General features: G+C 44.1%; 1 protein-coding gene across 1 annotated transcript; it reads right to left on the bottom strand.

Annotated features, from left to right (window-relative positions):
* Positions 1-1,709: 1,709 nt before the first annotated feature.
* Positions 1,710-13,287, bottom strand: PLD4 (phospholipase D family, member 4). The gene is made up of 10 exons (XM_009327568.1): positions 13,221-13,287; positions 11,388-11,593; positions 10,572-10,755; positions 9,057-9,177; positions 8,568-8,695; positions 7,645-7,845; positions 7,109-7,248; positions 4,379-4,544; positions 3,248-3,344; positions 1,710-1,918 (listed from the first exon to the last, which is right to left on the bottom strand). The coding sequence occupies exons 1-10, from the start codon at positions 13,278-13,280 to the stop codon at positions 1,710-1,712; spliced, it is 1,512 nt and encodes a 503-aa protein (XP_009325843.1). The 5' UTR covers positions 13,281-13,287.
* Positions 13,288-19,775: the final 6,488 nt, after the last annotated feature.

A 19,775-nucleotide genomic window follows, 5' to 3' on the forward strand; every position in this document is an offset into this window, starting at 1 on the left:
CTTTCGGGGCTGGAGAGGTCTCCTGTGGTTTCACAGCTCTCAGAGGTGGAGCGCCAGGAGAGGGGGGTTGTTTGACCGTTCTGTGGAGCCGTGCCCTGGACTTTTGCCTTGGGCTCTCTCGCCTCTGCCGTACATCAGTGCCAAAGCAAAAAGTTCACTTTGCGACTCCATTTCCAGTGTCAGGCAAAGGTGCCTGGCGCCAGTGAGGGTCACGGAGCCCCAGCCCAGTGTCACTCACACCCCTCCATGGCTGGAGCACGTGCCCTGCTTTCCTTTCCTGTCACTTCTGAGAGTCATCCAGGGCAGAGCTGCCGCACAGTGTCCGATAAGGACATAAGGCACCAGACGGCTCAGGTTTATGGTCCCTGTGTGACTGCAGATGAAAAGGCAGCCCGGAGACCAAGTGCTGGTCAGGGACAGCACCAGGACAGCCTTAAAGGAGCAAGGAGGCTCTCCAAGCACTTCCCACAGTGCAGGTGGGATGCCTTTGCCACACCAGCACTCACGCAGCAGCTTCGTCCCGCTCCCCCCATCCTATTTGCTGCATAAGGCCAACGCAGAGACATTCAAACACCCCCAGACACTCAGGAGTCCAGGGCAGCTGGGCTGGAAGCTGGCCCCAAGATTTAAATCCCAGGCATTTAACTCTGGCGACTAGCCTCAACACATAAATACAGGTATTTCCCTGTACCTCTAATTCCTAAATGCTTTTAAAAATCTGCCCTCACTAATGTAGGTGATTGCTTACATGGCTCAAATTGTAAAGTGGCCAGGAGTTTATTAAAAATATGCTTAAACACATGGAAGCAAACACTGTTAATGGAACATTAAGGTCAAAATATATAGCTGCCTAAGATAAAATAGCACAGCAATGATGATCTGCGTCTCTGATGTATTAAGATCTGGTCGTATCTTCCATGTTTGCTTTAATATTGGAACAGGCTGCCCCGGGAAGTGGTTGAGTCACCATCCCTGGAAGTATTTAAAAGACATGTAGATGAGGCACCTGGGGACATGGTTTAGTGGACATTGTGGTGTTGGGTCGACGGTTGGACTCGATGATCTTAGAGGTCTTTTCCAACCTTAATGATTCTATGATTCTATGATTCTATGATTCTATGATTCTATGATTCTATGATTCTATGATTCTATGATTCTATGATTCTATGATTCTATGATTCTATGATTCTATGATTCTATGATTCTATGATTCTATGATTCTATGATTCTATGATTCTATGATTCTATGATTCTATGATTCTATGATTCTATGATTCTATGATTCTATGATTCTATGATTCTATGATTCTATGATTCTATGATTCTATGATTCTATGATTCTATGATTCTATGATTCTATGATTCTATGATTCTATGATTCTATGATTCTATGATTCTATGATTCTATGATTCTATGATTCTATGATTCTATGATTCTAGGAATATCAGACAGTTTGTCATATAACACTGTATGCATTTCATTAACTATAGGATGAGGTAATTGCACAAAAAAGGAAATATCACACACTGACTAATGGTTTTGCAGGTAGAGTCAACTATGAGAAGTTCTTGCATTATCAGACAGTGTGGACACCACAAGGAAGTAATTTCTCTGACAAAGACATAAAGAAGAAAGCTCCTTATTTTGCATGGGGAATAGGATGCAAATATATTTTTGTTTCTATTTAAAATTTATATTTCAATTCACTTCAGAGTCTGCCCCTCCAGTTACAGTCTTTCTGTCCCTGCACATCTTCCAGATTCACTGCGTATTTGGAATTCCAGTCTCGCTCAAAAAGTTTTTTTAATTGTTCCTGGATAGGCAGTTGCCTTCTTTGCAGGTTGGTCGAATTCTGTTTGATAATTAGTCCCACGCCAGCTGTATTAATGAAGTAATCTTCTGACCAATTGGAAGTCCCTATGCAATGGAAAAGTAGCTAATTAGAAAACATTCATTTCCCAGTGTTCTGTTTGGTCTCCATAATTGTTAAGTCCACATTGCCTGGCTTTGCTGATTTGCTGTACAACTGCAAATCTCATTAGGACCAGCAAAAATCAGGTCACCTCCTTCTCACTCCAGACCTCAGGTTTCGGAAAGTCAGTATTAACTGCAACCCTGAAGCTTCATAACACTGTTTCCTTACAGCCTGTGGCAGAGATGCACGAATCTACTCATTATAAATATGGGAATAGAGTGCAACATTTGGGTATTAAGAGGGGTAAAAGCCAGTGTTTGATATGGGCTTCTGTCTTTAAAGAAAAAAAATCCTCAATGGACTTAATTCTCTTTACTTGTTAAAGGAAAACAAGAGCAGAAACTGGACCCTTGATCAATAAATCCTCAGGAGCTGTTCCGAGCTCAGCGTGCAATGCCTGCTTTTAAACCAGGCAGATCTGGGAATCCAGCTGTAGACATTGTCTAGGGCTCTCTCCAAAGCTACCACCATTCAGAAAATCAAACACTGGGAAAAAATACACATTTTATACTTAGTACTACTGGTGTTCACCTTAGCCAGAAAAATCTACTGTCAATTCCAGAAGGTGCTTAGGCATGAAAACAAATTATCTGCATATCTGCCTTCAAAAGACAACTCAGTAAGAAACGAGTTCTATTAAAGGCAATTGGAGCTGCAAGTCCTCAGCCTGTTGGAAGGTCGGGCTATTTGCTGGTTTGCATTGCTTGAAGGATGAGCTGACTGAAATGACAGAGCCCTTTCACATTCCCTTTTTTGAGGGATCCTAATAAAACAGCGAAAAATAAACACCATCCTGTCTTTCAGGAATTGAGCAGCAATTGACACTGCTGTTTTCTCATTTCCATTCCTAGGATTCTGTTCAGCAAACAGTGCATGGAATTAATTCCTCCCAGCAATTTCTTTTTATTAAAGCACGATAACGTTATATACTAGAGCATCAGCTATCACTGCATCATTCTGAGCACACAGTCTGTGAAATTCCTACGGTGCTTGTCACAGGCTGTGCACTGAGACTTGTCATGCTCTGTTCTTAATGCTTCACAATCATACGAAATAATCTCTTACTGAACTTGACCTACATTATTTTCTCCCCTTCACATCTCTACTTCTTTACCCAGGGCAGACATTCTGATAAAGCCATATACTTTGATATGTTTATCTGCTTTACATGGTGAAATGAGGTCTTTTTTGATATTGCAGCCCATCCTATCTCAGTCTCAGTCCTATAGATCTGAAGATACCGTAAGTGTTTGGAATAATGGAATACATACCAATATAGGCTACTTTATCAGTGACCATATATTTGTTGTGATTCACTCTCCCATGAGGAATATTTGTGTGATTCAGAACTGGAACAATGAAGAGTTTCTGAAAGGAGAGAAATTAAAAACATAAATAGAAATACCAGAGTGAGGAACAGATTGAATAATTGGACAATGCAGATTTTCTATATTTTCAAAGAATAGAATAGTACACAAAGAACAGAAGAGAATATTCCACACACTGTTATTAAATGTACCATAAAAGAGATTTTAGTCTTATCCAAGAAAACTAACAAATAGTACTTCCAGTATAAATAAAATTGGATAAGCAATTGAGATCAGATAAGGATAATGTTTGCTTCACAATGTTCCATTAGTGGCACAGCTATTATCATTACAGGGCAGACAATTAAATGCAGTTTTAGGCAGCTGTTTAATAGATCTGCATTTACCACTGATTGCTGCTCTTATATTGTGCTAGAATGGGCTGCTCACAGACACAGGGGTACTGCAGGCAGCAAGAATGCCTAACTTTTTGTGTTAACTCTTACTAAAATCTACACTTTTGTTCCTTTTCTTTTCTTTTTTTGGTAACCATCCCTCCTTACTTCTGTGACTTCTCTCTGTCATGGTAACTGCATTACGCTGGGAGCTTCCACACCATCCCCACCCCACTTGATGCATTCCAGGCTAGTGCCGATGGCCTGTGTGTAACATTTACTGCTCAAAAATGGGTCCATTTGTACAGGCAGTCAGCAGAGCTCTCAACTGTGAAAAACTGATAGTAATTAGACCCATTTAAGATACTCCATACAGGAAAAGGTCTATGAGAAGAGCACTAAGTTGTCATATAAACTGTTACTGTCATGGTGCTCAGCAAAAGCGACTGCCTGGATAACATCGCAAGTGCTGCAGCTAGGCACATCCCTTGGTATCCCTAGTAGCTTGCAAGAGCTGCTTCCTCAAAGGTTATCTCTTGGGCCTTATTTTCCCAAGGACCCAAAAGAGTCGCTGCAACAATGGACAATCTGCTTCTCTAAAACCTGATACTTGCAGATGCAACTGGCAGCTTAGACTCAAAAATCAGTGGGGGGTCCATATCCTCAAGCTGTCTTTCCAAAATCAGGTTTCTTATCATACCACGTCGACACTGATGTGGGCACGTGGGTTGTTGAGAGCACGCAGGGACCTTAGATAGTAGAGCATGGCTGGGTCAGAGTGGGTCCAGCAGCTGACCAGAAGCCGGATTTGTACTCTGTAGTTGAAAGCTGCACATCTCAGAGCATTGTCAATGGCTGGCCAGTATCTAGAGAAAAGTAGGAGGGTGGAAAAAGGGTTATTTTTGAAGTAGAAAGCTGTGACAATAAACTGAGAATACAAGTGACACCGTGCACAGATGAGATCTCTGATGTCTAGTAAGAGAAGCACTTGTGCCTTCACTGGAGGTATAAATAAGATTTCTGCCTTCTACCCAGCCAGTTCTTTTCCCAGTGTGTTTTGAGACCTCCAGTCTCTGCCAAATTGGGTTGAAACTGATCAAAAAGTTTAAAGCTTAGTGAAGTGCACATACACAGATACACACACAGCGTGGTGCCATCATGCTCATTTCCTTAGGAAAGTAAAAATAACAGTAGCAACTCCAACATAAAGCCAGATCATACAGCATGAAGTAAAAAGGACAGTGCAGAGCCCAGGGGAAAGCCTAAGAGCCATTTTGCAAATATGGCCATGTCAGGACCGTGGAGACTGTTTCTAGTGTCTGCAGTGGTCCTGTGCCATCAGCCAGCATGGGCAGGCTCTATCCCTCCCCATCCCTCCTTGCCCTCTTTAGTATGCCGTGTGCCCCCGAGGTAACAAACACAGCTGTGCTCCCGTGACACGGGGCTGCCCGTTTTCCTGACATTTGTGTTAGCAATAGCTTAGGGGACGATTTTTAACATCCTTCACCCAACTACACAACACTAAGCGCTGGACAATGCACATCCCAGGACTATTAACTCCAAACACCAATGTAGCATTTTCATTCCTAACAAGTGCTGCGTGGAGGAAGACAAGCATCTTTAGTACAGATTGGAGGACTGATGCAGAGAGAGGTCCAGCACTCATTCACAGTCCCATGAGCAATGATGAATTAATTTACCTAACTTATTCCTTTTGGTCTTATGTACAAAGGCCTGAATTCTCAAATCCTCCCCTGCACATCATCCTATCGCGATCAACAGACCAGCCATGTGCTTTCAGGCTCAGGCTGACTCATGGATCCTGAAAAACTCAGAAAAACATGCTATTTAGAAATGCTATTTTTGAACAGTTTCCATTTTTTAAATATATTGGTTTCCAGTTGATTAACACTCAGGCATTAAGACAGCAGCTTTGTTCCCTCTGCCTCAGCTGCTGGAGGAACCTAACCTGAACTAATCAGCCTCAATTCATTACACTACAGCTGGTTGCTGTGGAGATAGCCTGAGGCCCTGCGCTGCTTTCCCTAGGCCTTTCAAACTCTTGTTTTCATCAGATCAGGCCCTAGATGTCACAAATGGTGGATTAAGGCTTCAGATGAAGAATGAGGAGTATTAACACACTCATTCCTAAGGGGGAAAAGAGACTTTCTGTGAACCTATTCTTAGCTAAAAGCAGGAGATGAGAAACCCAGAGATTCAACCGTACAACATAGAAACTGAAAATCCACTAAGCTGTTTGATTTATAAAAAATATCCTCCAAGTGGAAGCTAGTCTTTGAGATTTTGTTTCAAGGACAGTGGAATTATCTGTGTCTATCTATTATCCTACACCCTTCCTGCTAACACACACAAACACACAGCTGAACAACAGAGGCTTTACAGAGTCATGCCAGAGGATATGATGCATGGTATAATTGTGGCTAAATGGCAACCTAGAGCTCACCCTATTCCTTACAAGCCACATTGTACACAATTATTTTGCTTGAACTTCTTTCTCAGTCAGATTATTTAGATGATTGGAAAACTCAGAAAACTTATAAGCAGATAATACTCAGAGCACTTGGTTGCATGTAAACATCCTAATTCAAGCACATCTAAGAGGATTTGGAGTCTTAGTGTTGCCCCATGACTGACCAACTTTCTGTGTTACTCAGATTTGAGTCGATGTGCAGAGTCTGCGTAATTCTGCTGTGACCTTGGGCAGCCCACTGGGACCGTGGCAGTGGTCCACCACACACAATTTATTCACTCCAGATCACCACTACCACCTTCTCTTTGAGAGCTGCTGCTGCATGCACCCAGCACGCTTCAGGAATTTGGATGTCCTTAGATGGAATTATAAAAAAAGGAAAATAAAAGCCCAGAAGTTTCTTTTAGAGACTGTTTCATCTACCATTGCAGAGGCCAGCAAGGACAGTTAAGAATCGGCCTCTAAACTATGGGTCAAGTAGGTCAAACAGGCAGCAGAGCCAGAAGTCAAGAGTCTTCAGAAGTAAAGAGCAGAAAGAGAGAAACAGGAGCAGAAGAGGGGAGCAAAGCAGTATTTTCTCTGAAAAGTCTGATGTCAGATATATTTCTGCTGTTCCCATTCCTCTCTCTATTCATAAAGCTGCTCCGTTGTATTTTGAAGAGAACTGTACCTGACTGTCCCTAGTCTGGCACTTCACATTTTTCTTGCTGTGTGAAGGGCACAGGAGGCTACTCTAAAACGCCAGCGAAGCACATGGGCAGTATTGGACACCATCCTTCCTGTAGCATCAGTATTTGCACAGTCCACAAGGCAGTTGTGAATGCAGAGCAAAGCCTCAGTTCTCTCCACTCTGAATATTTTCATTGCAGAAGGGGAGGAATAGTACATTTTTCCTTCAAATAGTGCAGTCAACCGATTTGGTCAGGATTAAAATTGTACCTTTCTGGATGAACAAAACGGCTGGTAGGGAAATATTCCATAACAGAAACATAGACAAATTTCTGTGCCTCACTGATAATACTGATTATAGCAAAGAGGTCGTGGGTGCGACCTTCTGGACAAAATGCTGGAGGAGAAGCCTGTAAAGAATAAAACACACAGGTCAGTGATTTCATCCTTTTTCTGTCAGACTGTGATTCATTTATATTCAGATCTGTTCAGTTTTCATTACAATAGCGCAAAGCATTTGAGGTGGACCACTATCGTTCCTCATGCCTTCCATGTCCTGATGGGTCCGATACTTATTGATATATTGAGTTCACAGGTGATTAAAGGAGACCTGCACCCCATCCTTGCCATACTACCTGACAGCCGAAGCTGGGTCAACCCTTATTCCTTGAGTAGTTCCAGAGAAACTTGTTGAATGAATTATTATCCAACTGGAGCACAAGTTACTGAGGACTGCTGAAGACACTTTTCTGGCCAATGCTTAAACATAGTTTACTGTCTATCTTGTTATTTTAAAACATACTTACAGAAAAATAGGCTTTTGTCAAGGTTCCATTGAATTCTACTTCCAGAGGCTGACGCTTGTTAATGTGGGTAGAATAATTAAGAGGCCAAGGGAATGGGACGGTAGCGTTAGCATGTCCAAGATCCCAGTAAGTACTAAATGTTTTCTGGAGGTCTTTGGCCAAGCAGCTGCAGTTGTATATCACAGCACCAAACTCTTTCACCTGCAAAGAGAGTGTCCTGGTTTCAGCTGGGATAGAGTTAATTTTCTTTCTAGTAGCTGGTACAGTGCTGTGTTTTGGATTTAGGGTGAGAACAATGTTGATAACGCACCGATGTTTTAGTTGTTGCTGGGTAATGCTTACACTAGTCAAGGACTTTTCAGCTTCCCATGCTCTACCGACTGAGAAGGCTGGAGGTGCACAAGAAGCTGGGAGGGGGCACAGCCAGGACAGCTGACCCCAACTGGCCAGAGGGACATTCCATACCATGGGACGTCATGCTCAGTACATAAACCGGGGAAAGCTGGCCAAGGGGGCCACTGCTCGGGGACTGGCTGGGCATCAGTCAGTGGGTGGTGAGCAATTGCATTGTGCATCACTTATTTTGTATATTCTTTTATTATTATTATTATTATTATTATTATTATTATTATTTTCCCTTCCTTTTCTGTCCTATTAAACTGTCTTTATCTCAGCCCATGAATTTTACCCACTGGGAGGGGGGAACGAGCAAACGGCTGTGTGGTGTTTAGCTGCCTGCCAGGTTAAACCACAACAGAGAGCAAGCTATGTCACAGCCCCATAAAGAACCACCTCCACCTCCAGGGGTTTCTTTGCTGTTCCTCCCACTCAGTCAATATTTTACATCATTATGACTTTTCTCTGTTATGTGCTAGGACACGAATTTCCCCCCAGATTTTTGAATATGCAGCAGCAGAGCTTACCTGAGATAAAGATCTCCAGTCCATATTTGCACTACCAATATATATGTGTTTCATGTCTACAATCCAGAATTTGCTATGCAGCACTCCTCCTGCCAAATGTCCAAAATCAATCTTTTTTACGTGAGCCCCTGAAGAAAGATGGGGAGGGGGAAAAGAGTTTAGATACAGCATGGAGATGGTAATCTACTGGTCCCCTGACAGCCAGAACATGTCTGGATGTCTAATACCTGCAACTGGTAATAACTACCAAAATTCACAAGCACTCATTCCTGGGAATACAATAACTTGCAATATACAAAATGTGACCTTTCAGAAAAATCCTTAAGGGCATGACAACATACACAGAAATCATGAACTAGTGACTACACAGTGCCTGTCCTGTGAACCCATGTAAGCACCATGCCAGAATAGGCCTGGGAGACCAGTTTCTCTCAGATCCCTTTTTGCATTACTGAAGTTCTGAGGGCATCACTGAAGTGAGATAATTACCTTTTTCCTCTAAAAGCTCAAGGTCAGTTGAATTTGTAGCCAAAGTTGGCACACTTGCTGCAACGTACACAGAGACATTCTCTGCGAGTAATCTCTCAAACCTCTTCAGAATATCTTCACCCTGCACAGTACATTGTTAATTTTTTTATTTTGTTATAGAAGATTTAGCAAAATACATGCAAGTACAGTGTTACTAATGGATGCTTCCTTTGAAGAACACCAATACAAGGAAGGTCAGAATTTTCACCTATTTCAGGAGCGTTTCAACCAGAGAAGAAAGGGAACAAAGATTCTGATCCAATGTATGACTCAAAGTTTATTTTCTACTATTTAATACTATTAGATATAAGGTTTAAAAGTACAATCACAAACATCCTAGGCCTGAAAGGTGAACGCCCCAATGAAGATCAGCTGTTGGGCGCTGAAGCTCAACAGATACGCTGTGTCACTTCTCCCTGAGGATAAAAGTAACAGAGACTGTCCTAAACTGAGCTGTCCCTTTAGCAGGGCTCAGCCTTACATCTGTCACTTTTACTTCTTCTCATGTGGAGGAAATGAGTCCGCTTATGGCACCAGACCCATCTGGTGAGGAAGAAAAGGAGAGCAGTCCCAGACAGTGAGGACAGTGGGAAAGGTGTGCCAGGAGGGAGGCAGAGGCTCTGCCCACAGTAATAAACAGGCCAGTATCTGGTCTTTCAGCAAACAACACGATTCCTGACACGTGACTAAACTCCATACCTGCCTGAAATAGAGTGGCCTTGTCCCTTCTGCTTTTCAGAACAGTCCCCAGCCCATACTGTCCCCCAGACTCTGCTCAGGATTGCCTGGGAGGTTGCCAGCTGCCACAGGCCAAAAGAGAGCCAAGGGACAATTAAACATGATGGATGGTTGCAAGGTGAGCCTGTGCCGTGGCCTCTGTCATTTACTTTTGGTGGTGGAGCTAGAGTGGCCCCGCAGGAAGCCTGGCTGCACAGGGTGCCCATGAGGACAGCCCTGCAAAGGAGAGCAAACGTCCTAAGCTGCTGTCCAACGGCATGCTTCAGGGACACCTGCAAAACGGGCGAATGCAGATGCTGTGTCTGTACACAGGGGAGGAGCGGACTCTGACGCAGTCAGAAGTCCAGCAGACTTTGCTTCCTGACTCTTCCAGCTATCCAGGGGGAACTGGCATGTTCACTTGTGTACATGGGATCCTGTAGGCTCTTTGGCCATGCCACTGGCTGCCCCTACCACAGGTTGACCATCTGCAGGGTAAGCGAGTGTGGGTTTGAGACTGACCTCTGTGTTGCTCTTAAAACACAGCATAGAAATATTCAGAGACATGCCCAGATGGAGTCTAGCTTGACTGGAGGAGGAAAGTTGGTGTGCTGCTTCAGACCAGCACAGAAAACCTTTCTGTGTTTGCAGGAAGAGTCAAGCAATGTCTCTGGGAGACAGACCACACAGACAATCTGCCATCTGCCACATGTATGAGACATACAGCCATAGATGTGCTTGTCATTGATTTTCTCCTACCTGCTTAGAAGATGAATCATTGACGTTGATATCCTTCCCAGTAAGAGACCAATAGTAAGAAGCCACATGAATTTTCTCCTGGGCTATATCAAGGAGTCTCATCCAGGCTTGGTACAAGGGTTTGGCTGCAGTGCTATTTATCTCAAAAGCTAAGTCATAAGGAACATTTTCCACAAGTTCAAAGCTGCAATGGCAATTGTACATCGTGAAGCAAGTGACTGTGACCCAAGCAGAAAAACAAGCACCCATCGTGCTGTACAGTTGGCCATTTTGAATGTCAACCTCAAAAGCAAACAAGCTGAGCTGGACAAACAAGCTGGGAGTACTCTCCTCAGTAGTTGTTCTGAGCTTTGAATTTTACCATCCTAAGGACAAGGAGAAAAATAACCTCCTGGGGCTGGGTGTCACTTTGGTACCCTCTCCACGCTCTGCCAGGACAAACACCCACTGCCCCCTTCCAGCCTCTGAAAGAGGGTGGGCTCAGCAGAGGCTACTTTGCCCGCTGGTTGCTCTGCTGCCTCCCACCACTGCCACAAAGGGAGGATGGCTGGAGGTGGTGGAGCAGCTACAGAGCTATGCTGAACATACAAGCACAGGACCAGTAGTGGAGCTGCGATGCTGCCCCTACCGCTCCTCATAACGGGCAACTACGAATGACCCAATGCCTAAACAACACCGCCACTTTTCCCAAATTAGCAGTACTTTATCACTTATTATACAATGGGAAGAGAACAAAAGCCATGTTGATATTGTCAGCATTGTAACTATTTCTCCACCTCATGATTAGTTCTCCATGTGCCATTGGCCATGGCTTACCTGCAGGAATCATTGGACTTAACGGTGTCCTCCTCAATTACTGTGGTTCCTGGGAGATCTCCATAGATTCCTTCTTCCTCCTCCACCTCTTTGTAAATGCTGACAACTGCTTCTTCTCCCTTAGGATCAACTATGCTGTCCACTCTCATGAAGTAAACAGCCATCAGGACAAGACCAAGTATCAAAATTGCCCCTAAGATTTGAAACTAGAACAGAATGCAAATAGGAGAAGATTTAAGCGATCACCAAGTCACTGATACACCAGCTAATGGATGACTACCTGTTGCAGGTGAGTAAATCACAATCATTGAATAGTAGTTCTGCTTTCAGCTACTGGCAGACGGTATTCTTAGATACACCACTGAAAGCGGGGACCACAAGCTACCTAGGGGTTGGTTTATGTGAAGACCGTGAGTTTAGTTTTGGTTTAATTTTTCCTGTGCCAACATATCAAAACCTGTTTTTTTCCCAAACCTTATGATTAGTTTGACGCACAAGACAAATGGGTGTTCAACAAAATTTCTACCAAAATCAAAACAAGAAAATCCATTACACAAGATTAGCTGTGGGATCAAGCCCAGCAATGCCGTAAAGAGGAAGTTCACGAAGTCAGGGGAGAAAAAGCAGGTCTGAAGATGTCAGAAACAGAAGGACATTTTGTGGTTTCTGAACATGTTCTGGTTTTGTCTTCTAACTTAAACCTTACTTAAGTGAAACTACACAAATCTCATTTATCCATGTGGCGAGTGAATGTATTTCTTTGTTGTTCTAGTGTGGTGAGTTAGCTTCATTTCCCTTTTTCTGTATTTCCTTTTTTCCTGAACGTAGATTGAAAAAAAAAAAAAAGCCTGGCCACCTGGTATATCCAGATCTGGAGTCCAGCCACTCACATGCTGAAACATATAGCACCAGGCTTTGTATGCTGCCCTATATTGAGGAGGAAAAGACAGCCACTAGTGCAGATCCATTTCCCCCCAACAATTATCATGTCTGGCTCCCGATGGCAATTCTTGGGAGCTGGGACAATCCACCACGCTGTGATAGGCAATGTGCACTTCAGAGTTGAGCTTTTGAACCTCCAGGCAGGAGAACCGAATCTGGGAGTGGTCGTGAGGCTGCAGCTATAAATGTGAGCTCCTGAAAGGGTGCATATGAAACTTGCACAGAAACCAGTTGCCTCTGAAAGTATTTCAGTTTTCTATGCGGATATATTTTCTTACTTTTCATTTTCTCTGCTTTTGTCAAGAGCTACAGTGCTGCCATCAATTTCAGGCAGTGATTTGAATGAGAAAAACATTTTAAAACTGACTATCTACTTAAATTTTTGCCCTCGGGCTTGTTCTCCCTCTCATTGAGGGCAAAAAAATCCCACCAATTTTTAACAGTTCTGCATTTCATCCCGTGAACATGTTGGCAAGACTTAAACATCGCACAGGTTTTAGAAGACATTTCTAAGGTAAGAGATCTATTTTGAAGTCACATCTTGGCTGTCACCGTGCTATACACTGTGATGTCCAGGTGCTCTAGGCATGCTGAATAAATAAATAAATGCTGTGCTAATGGTGGAAGTGAGGCTATTTGTATGAGCAAGGTTTACTGTCCTGAGCCAGGGCTGCAGGATTAGGCTCCACATTACCCCCTCTCGGCAAGGTTTGACCAGCCTACTGGATAAATCAATGAGGGTTTTGTCACTCACTTGTTTACAAATAGGATCGAAACCTACACAGATTTCTAAAACGGACAATAAAATCATTCTTAATCTGTTATTACTTTTCAGAAATGTCAGTGTAATCTCAGCTCTTGTAAGCAAATGTAGTGTATCCCAATAATTACCATTTTGACGTCTTTTTGATTGTTCACGCTTAATTTCATGTTGGAGGACTCATTAAACATCAGGGATGTTTTTAATGTTTTTTTCACAGTCTGAAAAACAGAGAAGTATGCAAGGGGAAAAATCAAGCTTTATGGCAACGTTTGTATAAAGCCAGTTACAGACTAAAAATGCAGGTTACTGTCATTGCTTTATATAGTGCTCTGAGATTTAAGTATGGATCTGTGCAACATCCTCACTGTATTATGGGTCTTGAGTGACATTAACAGATTCCAGAGTGAGAGGGAGAGACAGGTCCCTGCAGTTTTTCCCTGGTGGACTCTACACACAAAAATCACTGCAGTAATTAATGTGTAAACAACTGCATCGCTGCCTCTTCAAGTCATCCTTCAACACCCACTTTTGCCCTGTTGCAAGCTGACACATTTGCCAACAAGCAATAATTAAGCACAGAAGCTGCGGGTGATAGTGTACAGCATCAGTGTCATCCCGTGTGTGACTCTATTAGGCTCCTGCTCTCTTCCTATGCCTGTGAGTTGTCTTCAATGCCCATGTCTCTTCCAGAAGGGATGCCGTTAAGGGGACAGGGACCAGGCCAAAATATAAACTCCTCTTCCCCCCTGTTGCAACCATGATCCTAGAAAATAAGTTAACTTCTTTCCCTCCCCAGACAGTATTGCTCCACTCTTGTGTTATCACCAGCAGAGGCAACCGCAAGAGCAAATACCAAAATATGGCAAAACTCAAAGCAGATGGTAGGGCAGGGGTAGTTGGCCACTTGCCTATTTTGCCTTCTCGAAAGTTCAAACCAAAAACTTCATACGTGCCTAATGGGTCATGAATCATCCCTGCGCTGGCAGAGGTGAATTTACCCCGTAGGAATCAGCTGTCATTTTTCATGCTCAGAAGCAAGAAGCACATCCTGGGGTATGGTAGATTTCAAAAAGTGCTACCAGATGATATCGCCACCTGTCCAGTCCCCAAACTACCGCTTCCTATCCCTGAGCCACCGCGCATTTGTAGCCTGGAGGCTGAACATGCTGTAATGGTATCAGATATGTAGTTGCTCTGTGGGTGGCCACACTCGAACAAGTTTTAGGTAGGAAGGATCCTGCCAGGCTTGTCCCATCCATCTTGCCATATGTTCACAGCTATTGTCACCTGCATGGGCTCATCGTGTCTGCCCTCCCACACCAGTAAGGCAGCATGGCCACACATGTCCATACTGTGTCCTACTCCTGCCCACTCCACCTTCCTGTATGGATGCTGTGACCGCATGCAACAGGCAGGAGTTGGACACAGCACGGACATAGCCCCAAAGGCTTCTTGTGGGACCCAACTCACAAGAACTAGTGGGGCTGAACCGAAGAGGTGGAGGATGTCTTGGGAGACAAGGGAGGTGGGTCTGAAACAGGGGAATGCGGAGAGGGATGTGAAAAGAGAGGACCCAGGGTAAAAGAGCAGACAAGGGAGAATGAGAAAGGTGGAAAGGGAAGAACATGTATGAACAGTCATGCTTAAAGCATGCTAGAGCTCCAGAGATGAAAGCTAAGTTTCCATTTCAGGGTCTGCTTGTTGTTACTATCAGCTGTAATCACTACAGCAGTGCCTACTTTCCAAGGCAGTTTTACTCAAGAGTTTTCACTGGCACTTCGTTTTGCTGCCCCCAGATTCAGATGCAAGCTTTTACACTAGAAATAGTTACAAATGCTGGCAGGTAAACACCCATTCTCCCAGCCCCGGAGAAACTGAGCTGCTGCCAGCAGTGAAGGACAGTCGGCCATTCTCTGGTGAATGTCAGGTCCCCGTGCCCCTGAAATCCCAGTTCATGGTTTAAGCACAGTACAAAGATGCAGTGTCTTATCCCAAAGAGCTTACAGCCCAAGCAGAGAGGAGGGATATAACACACCACGCAGAGAAAGCTATGTGGCAGCAACATGTGTCATTCCCCCACCTTGAGAGAAAGCGGTCAAATACCAACCCAGAAAACTTAGCGGGAAGAAAAGGAAGAGAGCAAGAGAGAAGATGCTAAGGAGTTTGGTAGGAAACTGAGGCAAAGGGATTTTAAAGGAGAAGGAGAAAGGCAGCTGAAAAACAACAGCAGCAGCCCTTCAGCCTAGGCCAGGAGAGCCCAGTGAGGTTGCAGGTCACGCTCCACAGCTAGCTGCTTTCCCAGCCAGCTGGGCTATCCAGTAACAAACAGCCCCCCCAGCTGCCCTGGGTGGTTCTCATCACAGAACCAGAGCCTGAGAGGTGTCATCTCGTCCCTCTGGCCCCCAAAGCTAAAGTGCTCCCCACGATACATTCGGTGACCCAGGCAGTGTCTTGGTACGGAACTGCAGCTGTAGGTGCACTTACAGCCGTGTGATGGCTTCAGAAGGACGGAACTTATAAGAAACAACTTCTTTCAGTTCTCTTTTTCAGCAACAGTTACAAAATGGCTTCAAAAAGCAGCATTTCTCTTAAAATATGATCGTGAACAGATCTCTCATGCCATAATAGAGTCATCTACCATCTACCGGTTCAAACGAAGTCCTTCTTGATACCTTTGACTGGTGATGGGTTAGATTCCCAGCTGCTACACAGAAGTCATGAGAACTGCACTAAAACATGCAGTTTAATTTTCAAGAAAGAAAACCTCACAGACTCAACCAGAATTCTTAAGAATAATACTGTAGCTGGTCAGTAATTAACTATGGCTCCCTCGAAGCTTACAGGCCTTTACCAGCTGCCAATTTCAATGACTAAAGTCCATCCAAGAGCAGTAAGTACAAGCGCTACTTAGCATTGCTTCACAGACTGGAGCACAAATGAATACCACAATCTGCTGAGTACACACGGGAGACTGTTGTTTATAACATTAAGGTTGCTTTCTCCCTGCCCCAAAAATAGCTTTTGGTACTTCTTTTCTCCATCAGTACCAAACTCTTTCAGATTTTGGATTTCAAACAAAAGGATGAGATTTTTCGCTATACAAAATCCTCCCTGGAAGCTGTTTGAAGCTCCTCAGATGAACAAAGTGCATTCATCTCTCCATGACCACCCCACAGCACTCTCAAGATGATGGCAAGTGTACTTACCATCCTGGAAGACCTCCTCCTGTGTGGATGTCCTACCGTAGTCTGATGTTACTCCCAACTCTACTTGCCAGAGGCAGCGCACATGCTTTTCGCCAGCAGATTTGTTTCGGGTTCTTCTGGGTTTTTTCTCCTCCTGCTGCAGATTACTTCCTCTTAAACACTGAGTTTCACAAGACGCACTGACAGTTAGAGTCCCAAGTTCTTAGACTCCAGGTCCTGATCTTTACCTGTTTGGCATAACTTTCTGCAGTGCCTGACCTGGTTCGAACTCTGTTGAATGGCTAAGTTCCCACTGCCCTCAGTAGCGTAAGATCAGAGCCCACATCAGCACTAGAAGACACTGGTTAAAAGGACTGCTCAGCTTCGGTGCAGTTTGCATCCCAGACATAGCGGTATCCTCACTGCTTCATCCTTAACTCACCAGGAGCTTCATTTTAAACAGACAAACAGACCCTCCAAAACCACCCCTCTACCCAGTTCCTCTTGCAAGCACTTTCCTGCCTAATCATCCTTGGACAAACATAAGGGAGCAAACTAGCTCCTTTGAAATAATACAGCTTTCATCTTAAACAAATGGTATTTGGAATTTGCAGTGACACTGTTGAGGGAGAGGGTTACATGCAATGTTGAGTTTAGGCAGCTTCTAAGAAATGATGTCTTCCGTAAAAATCCAAAGGCTGCACCTCAGTCGACACAACTCAATATGGCAATGCTGCTGTTATTCTCCAGGCAGCCCCTCGATCCTATTGAACCGAAGGATGCAGTCCCCTAGTTCAGTACCTGAGGAAGGCTGCTGTAGGAGGGAAACAAATGAGGACTAACAAGGATCACGAGGCTCTATCATACCTTGTATTAAGCTGCTGAAGGTGGAAAAGCTAAGAGGAGCCAGAGGGTAGGTCAGGTACGGCAGAAAGAGGACTTTCTCTGGGAAGCTGAAGGTGTCATGAATGGTCTGCTTCCCCTGGGACCAAAACACAAGCAGTAACTCAAAGAAGGCCAAAAGTGAGAGAAAAGAAGATGGTGAAGCAGATATGACACCTGCCTGACCAGCCAGCTCTCACCTGAATTTACTGCTGTGCACAGATCACCTGTCACGGGGGCCATCCCAAATCTCTGTTAAAACAGGGCTTAAAAACAAGGCAAAGGCTACCACTGTCCCTTTAGACTCAGGTTACCAGAAAGCTGAAGGCAGGATCCTGCTTGACCGAGGCTTCATCTGCAGTCAGGGAAAAGAGGCAGCTCCAGCGAGCCACAATGCTAAAGGTGCAAATCGCCTCTGGGAAGTGTCCCTGTCCCTCCGCTGCCTTCAGAGGCTGAGCATCCAAACTGAATATTTCAGCTAAGCGCCTCATGAGTTCAAGTCAGCGGTGGGTGCCATACATGTCAGCAAGCTTAGCAACGAGCCGCCTTGCTCTGTTTATGTGCAGGACTAAAATCCTGGCATGAACTATACCGACATAAATCACAAAAGCTCCCACTGACTTCAGTGAGTTCAGGATCGTACCACACAAGCAGCAGCGCATTTGTATGAAGTTCAGGATTTATCTTTTATTGCTCCAATATCACCAGTTTAGTTCAAACTGGGAGAGGCTGGGTTATATGAGGGGGAAGAGCAGTTTCCAGAAAAAGGACCCGTATTTCTCCTCCTCCTTGGCAGCTCTCTAACCACTTACAGCACTGATTAATCTCATCATCATCCTCCTCCTCTCCAGCTTGCAAAAGCCTGGTTTCCTTCCGCTTATCTGATCTCACATACCAGCCCAACATCAATTATGCATTTCTGGTCTTACTAGCAGTGTTGTAGCTTTGAGGGTTTAGGGATGGAAGTGGGTTTGTGGGGAGAATATGATTTATTTGGCCAACTCATGCAATTGGAGGGAGGAAATCAAAAAAGACTGGCAAGTTTCGGGGTAAACAAGCTATCTTTTTTATTCCTCCTCTTCCCCGCCTCTCAGACAAGGCTCCTTCTACCAGTTGCTCTGGTTGACTTGTCACCATCCCACACACAGAGTAAATACATCTCTCACCGTACGGTTGGGTGCCACTCTGTGGTTAACGTACTCCCTCCAAAAAGCATGCTTGGACTCCGGGCTGTTAGAAGGGTGCATTAAAAGATACAGTGAAAAGTCTTTTAATGCCTGTGTGGGAGGTCTGCTAAGAAGAAACTGCCAGTTTAACACGTTCTCATCTCTGAGAGCTAATAATAGACAAAAACATCGCTACCACTGCAGAGATTACTACAAAACTACATTTTCTGTTTCACGAGGACTAGGCGGCTGGGCTCCGAACACAAACAGTCGACAGAAGGATGGGAGGCAGGAACAGCCAGGGTCCTTACACTTGAAAAGAAAAATGCTCTATTTATACTTTGTGCCAAAAAATTGTATACTCAAATGAGCTGGGGGGCGGGGGGGAAGAGTCATTTCAGGGAAGTGATTCAGCCGACAAGCCTAGAGAAAATCTCAAAGTCTAAATAAAATTGTGATTCTTCTGTTTGGAAATATTTTTAAAGATTTACTCAATTTTCACTTTTTAAAAAATTCAATAAATCCACTAAAATATCTAACCATGGACTTGAAACATTTAACTTGAAATATTTAACACTTATTTGGAATAATTTTGTTCATGATTATTAAATTAAATGCTTGTCAGCTGTATTTTGTCTGGAAAAATATTTCAATTAAAAAAACCCCAGTCGGTGATTTGCATAGCTCAACTGACTGCAGAGAGTCCGTCGCTGTCTCAGTCTTGTCACTCCTCTTGTGTCGCACTCACCCTCCAGTCGCACCTAGGAAAGGTGACCTACAAGTATTAACAAAAGCGTCAGTATGTGCTGTCTGCCTTGAATACATCCGGCTTTGTATGACAAAAATTACACTCCTCCTCTTCGACTTGCAAAGTACCTGGCAACCCAGGAAACCACCGGCCCGATGCAACTGCTATCCTCACATCCTCCTGAAGATAAAGAACATTTTTCTTGCTTACACAGAGGTTGATTTGCCTGTGGCAAAGGTGTGTTACAGCTGTGTTATGATCCGTCCTCTTCGAGCCTGCCCCGCTGTCAGCGGCTAGGAGGGAGATCCATTCCCTGGGAGAAATGTACCACCCGAAAGAGTGACCTGCTATCTATGGTTAGTGCTGTGCTAAAGCCACACGTCCTCTTGCTGAAACCAAATTTCACCTGTGCCTCTGGATATTTCCTTGTCTACAAAGCGTTCCCAGGTGCCAGCTGGATGCCACATTTTGCGTTCCTATTTTTTTTTCCTTCCTGTGGTTCCTGTGAGTTGGATGTTGACAGAGGCAGAAGCGTTACTGTTGAACAAGCCTTTTCTGGCACCAATTCTTTTGGCAAGTACAGTATTTTCAGTAATTTCTGTTCAGAGGAGGAAAAAAAAAAAGCTTAAGGAGGGTAGAGTCCTAGTGAGTACTATTTTCTTCTTTTTTTTTTTTGGCTTCCCTTTGCTCACCCACACGAGT

Source organism: Pygoscelis adeliae, unplaced genomic scaffold (assembly GCF_000699105.1).
Source record: "Pygoscelis adeliae isolate BGI_AS28 unplaced genomic scaffold, ASM69910v1 Scaffold130, whole genome shotgun sequence".
NCBI lineage: Eukaryota > Metazoa > Chordata > Aves > Sphenisciformes > Spheniscidae > Pygoscelis > Pygoscelis adeliae.

What these genes read in the sequence shown, in the direction of transcription:
- PLD4 (XM_009327568.1), bottom strand. Translation starts at nt 13,280, where the DNA reads ATGTTTAATGAGTCCTCCAACATGAAATTAAGCGTGAACAATCAAAAA. An exon ending in AAGTCCAATGATTCCTGCAG is followed by an intron (nt 10,756 to 11,387) that starts GTAAGCCATGGC and finishes TTGCCATTGCAG; the next exon opens with CTTTGAACTTGTGGAAAATG. An exon ending in ACTGGAGATCTTTATCTCAG is followed by an intron (nt 7,846 to 8,567) that starts GTAAGCTCTGCT and finishes CTCTCTTTGCAG; the next exon opens with GTGAAAGAGTTTGGTGCTGT.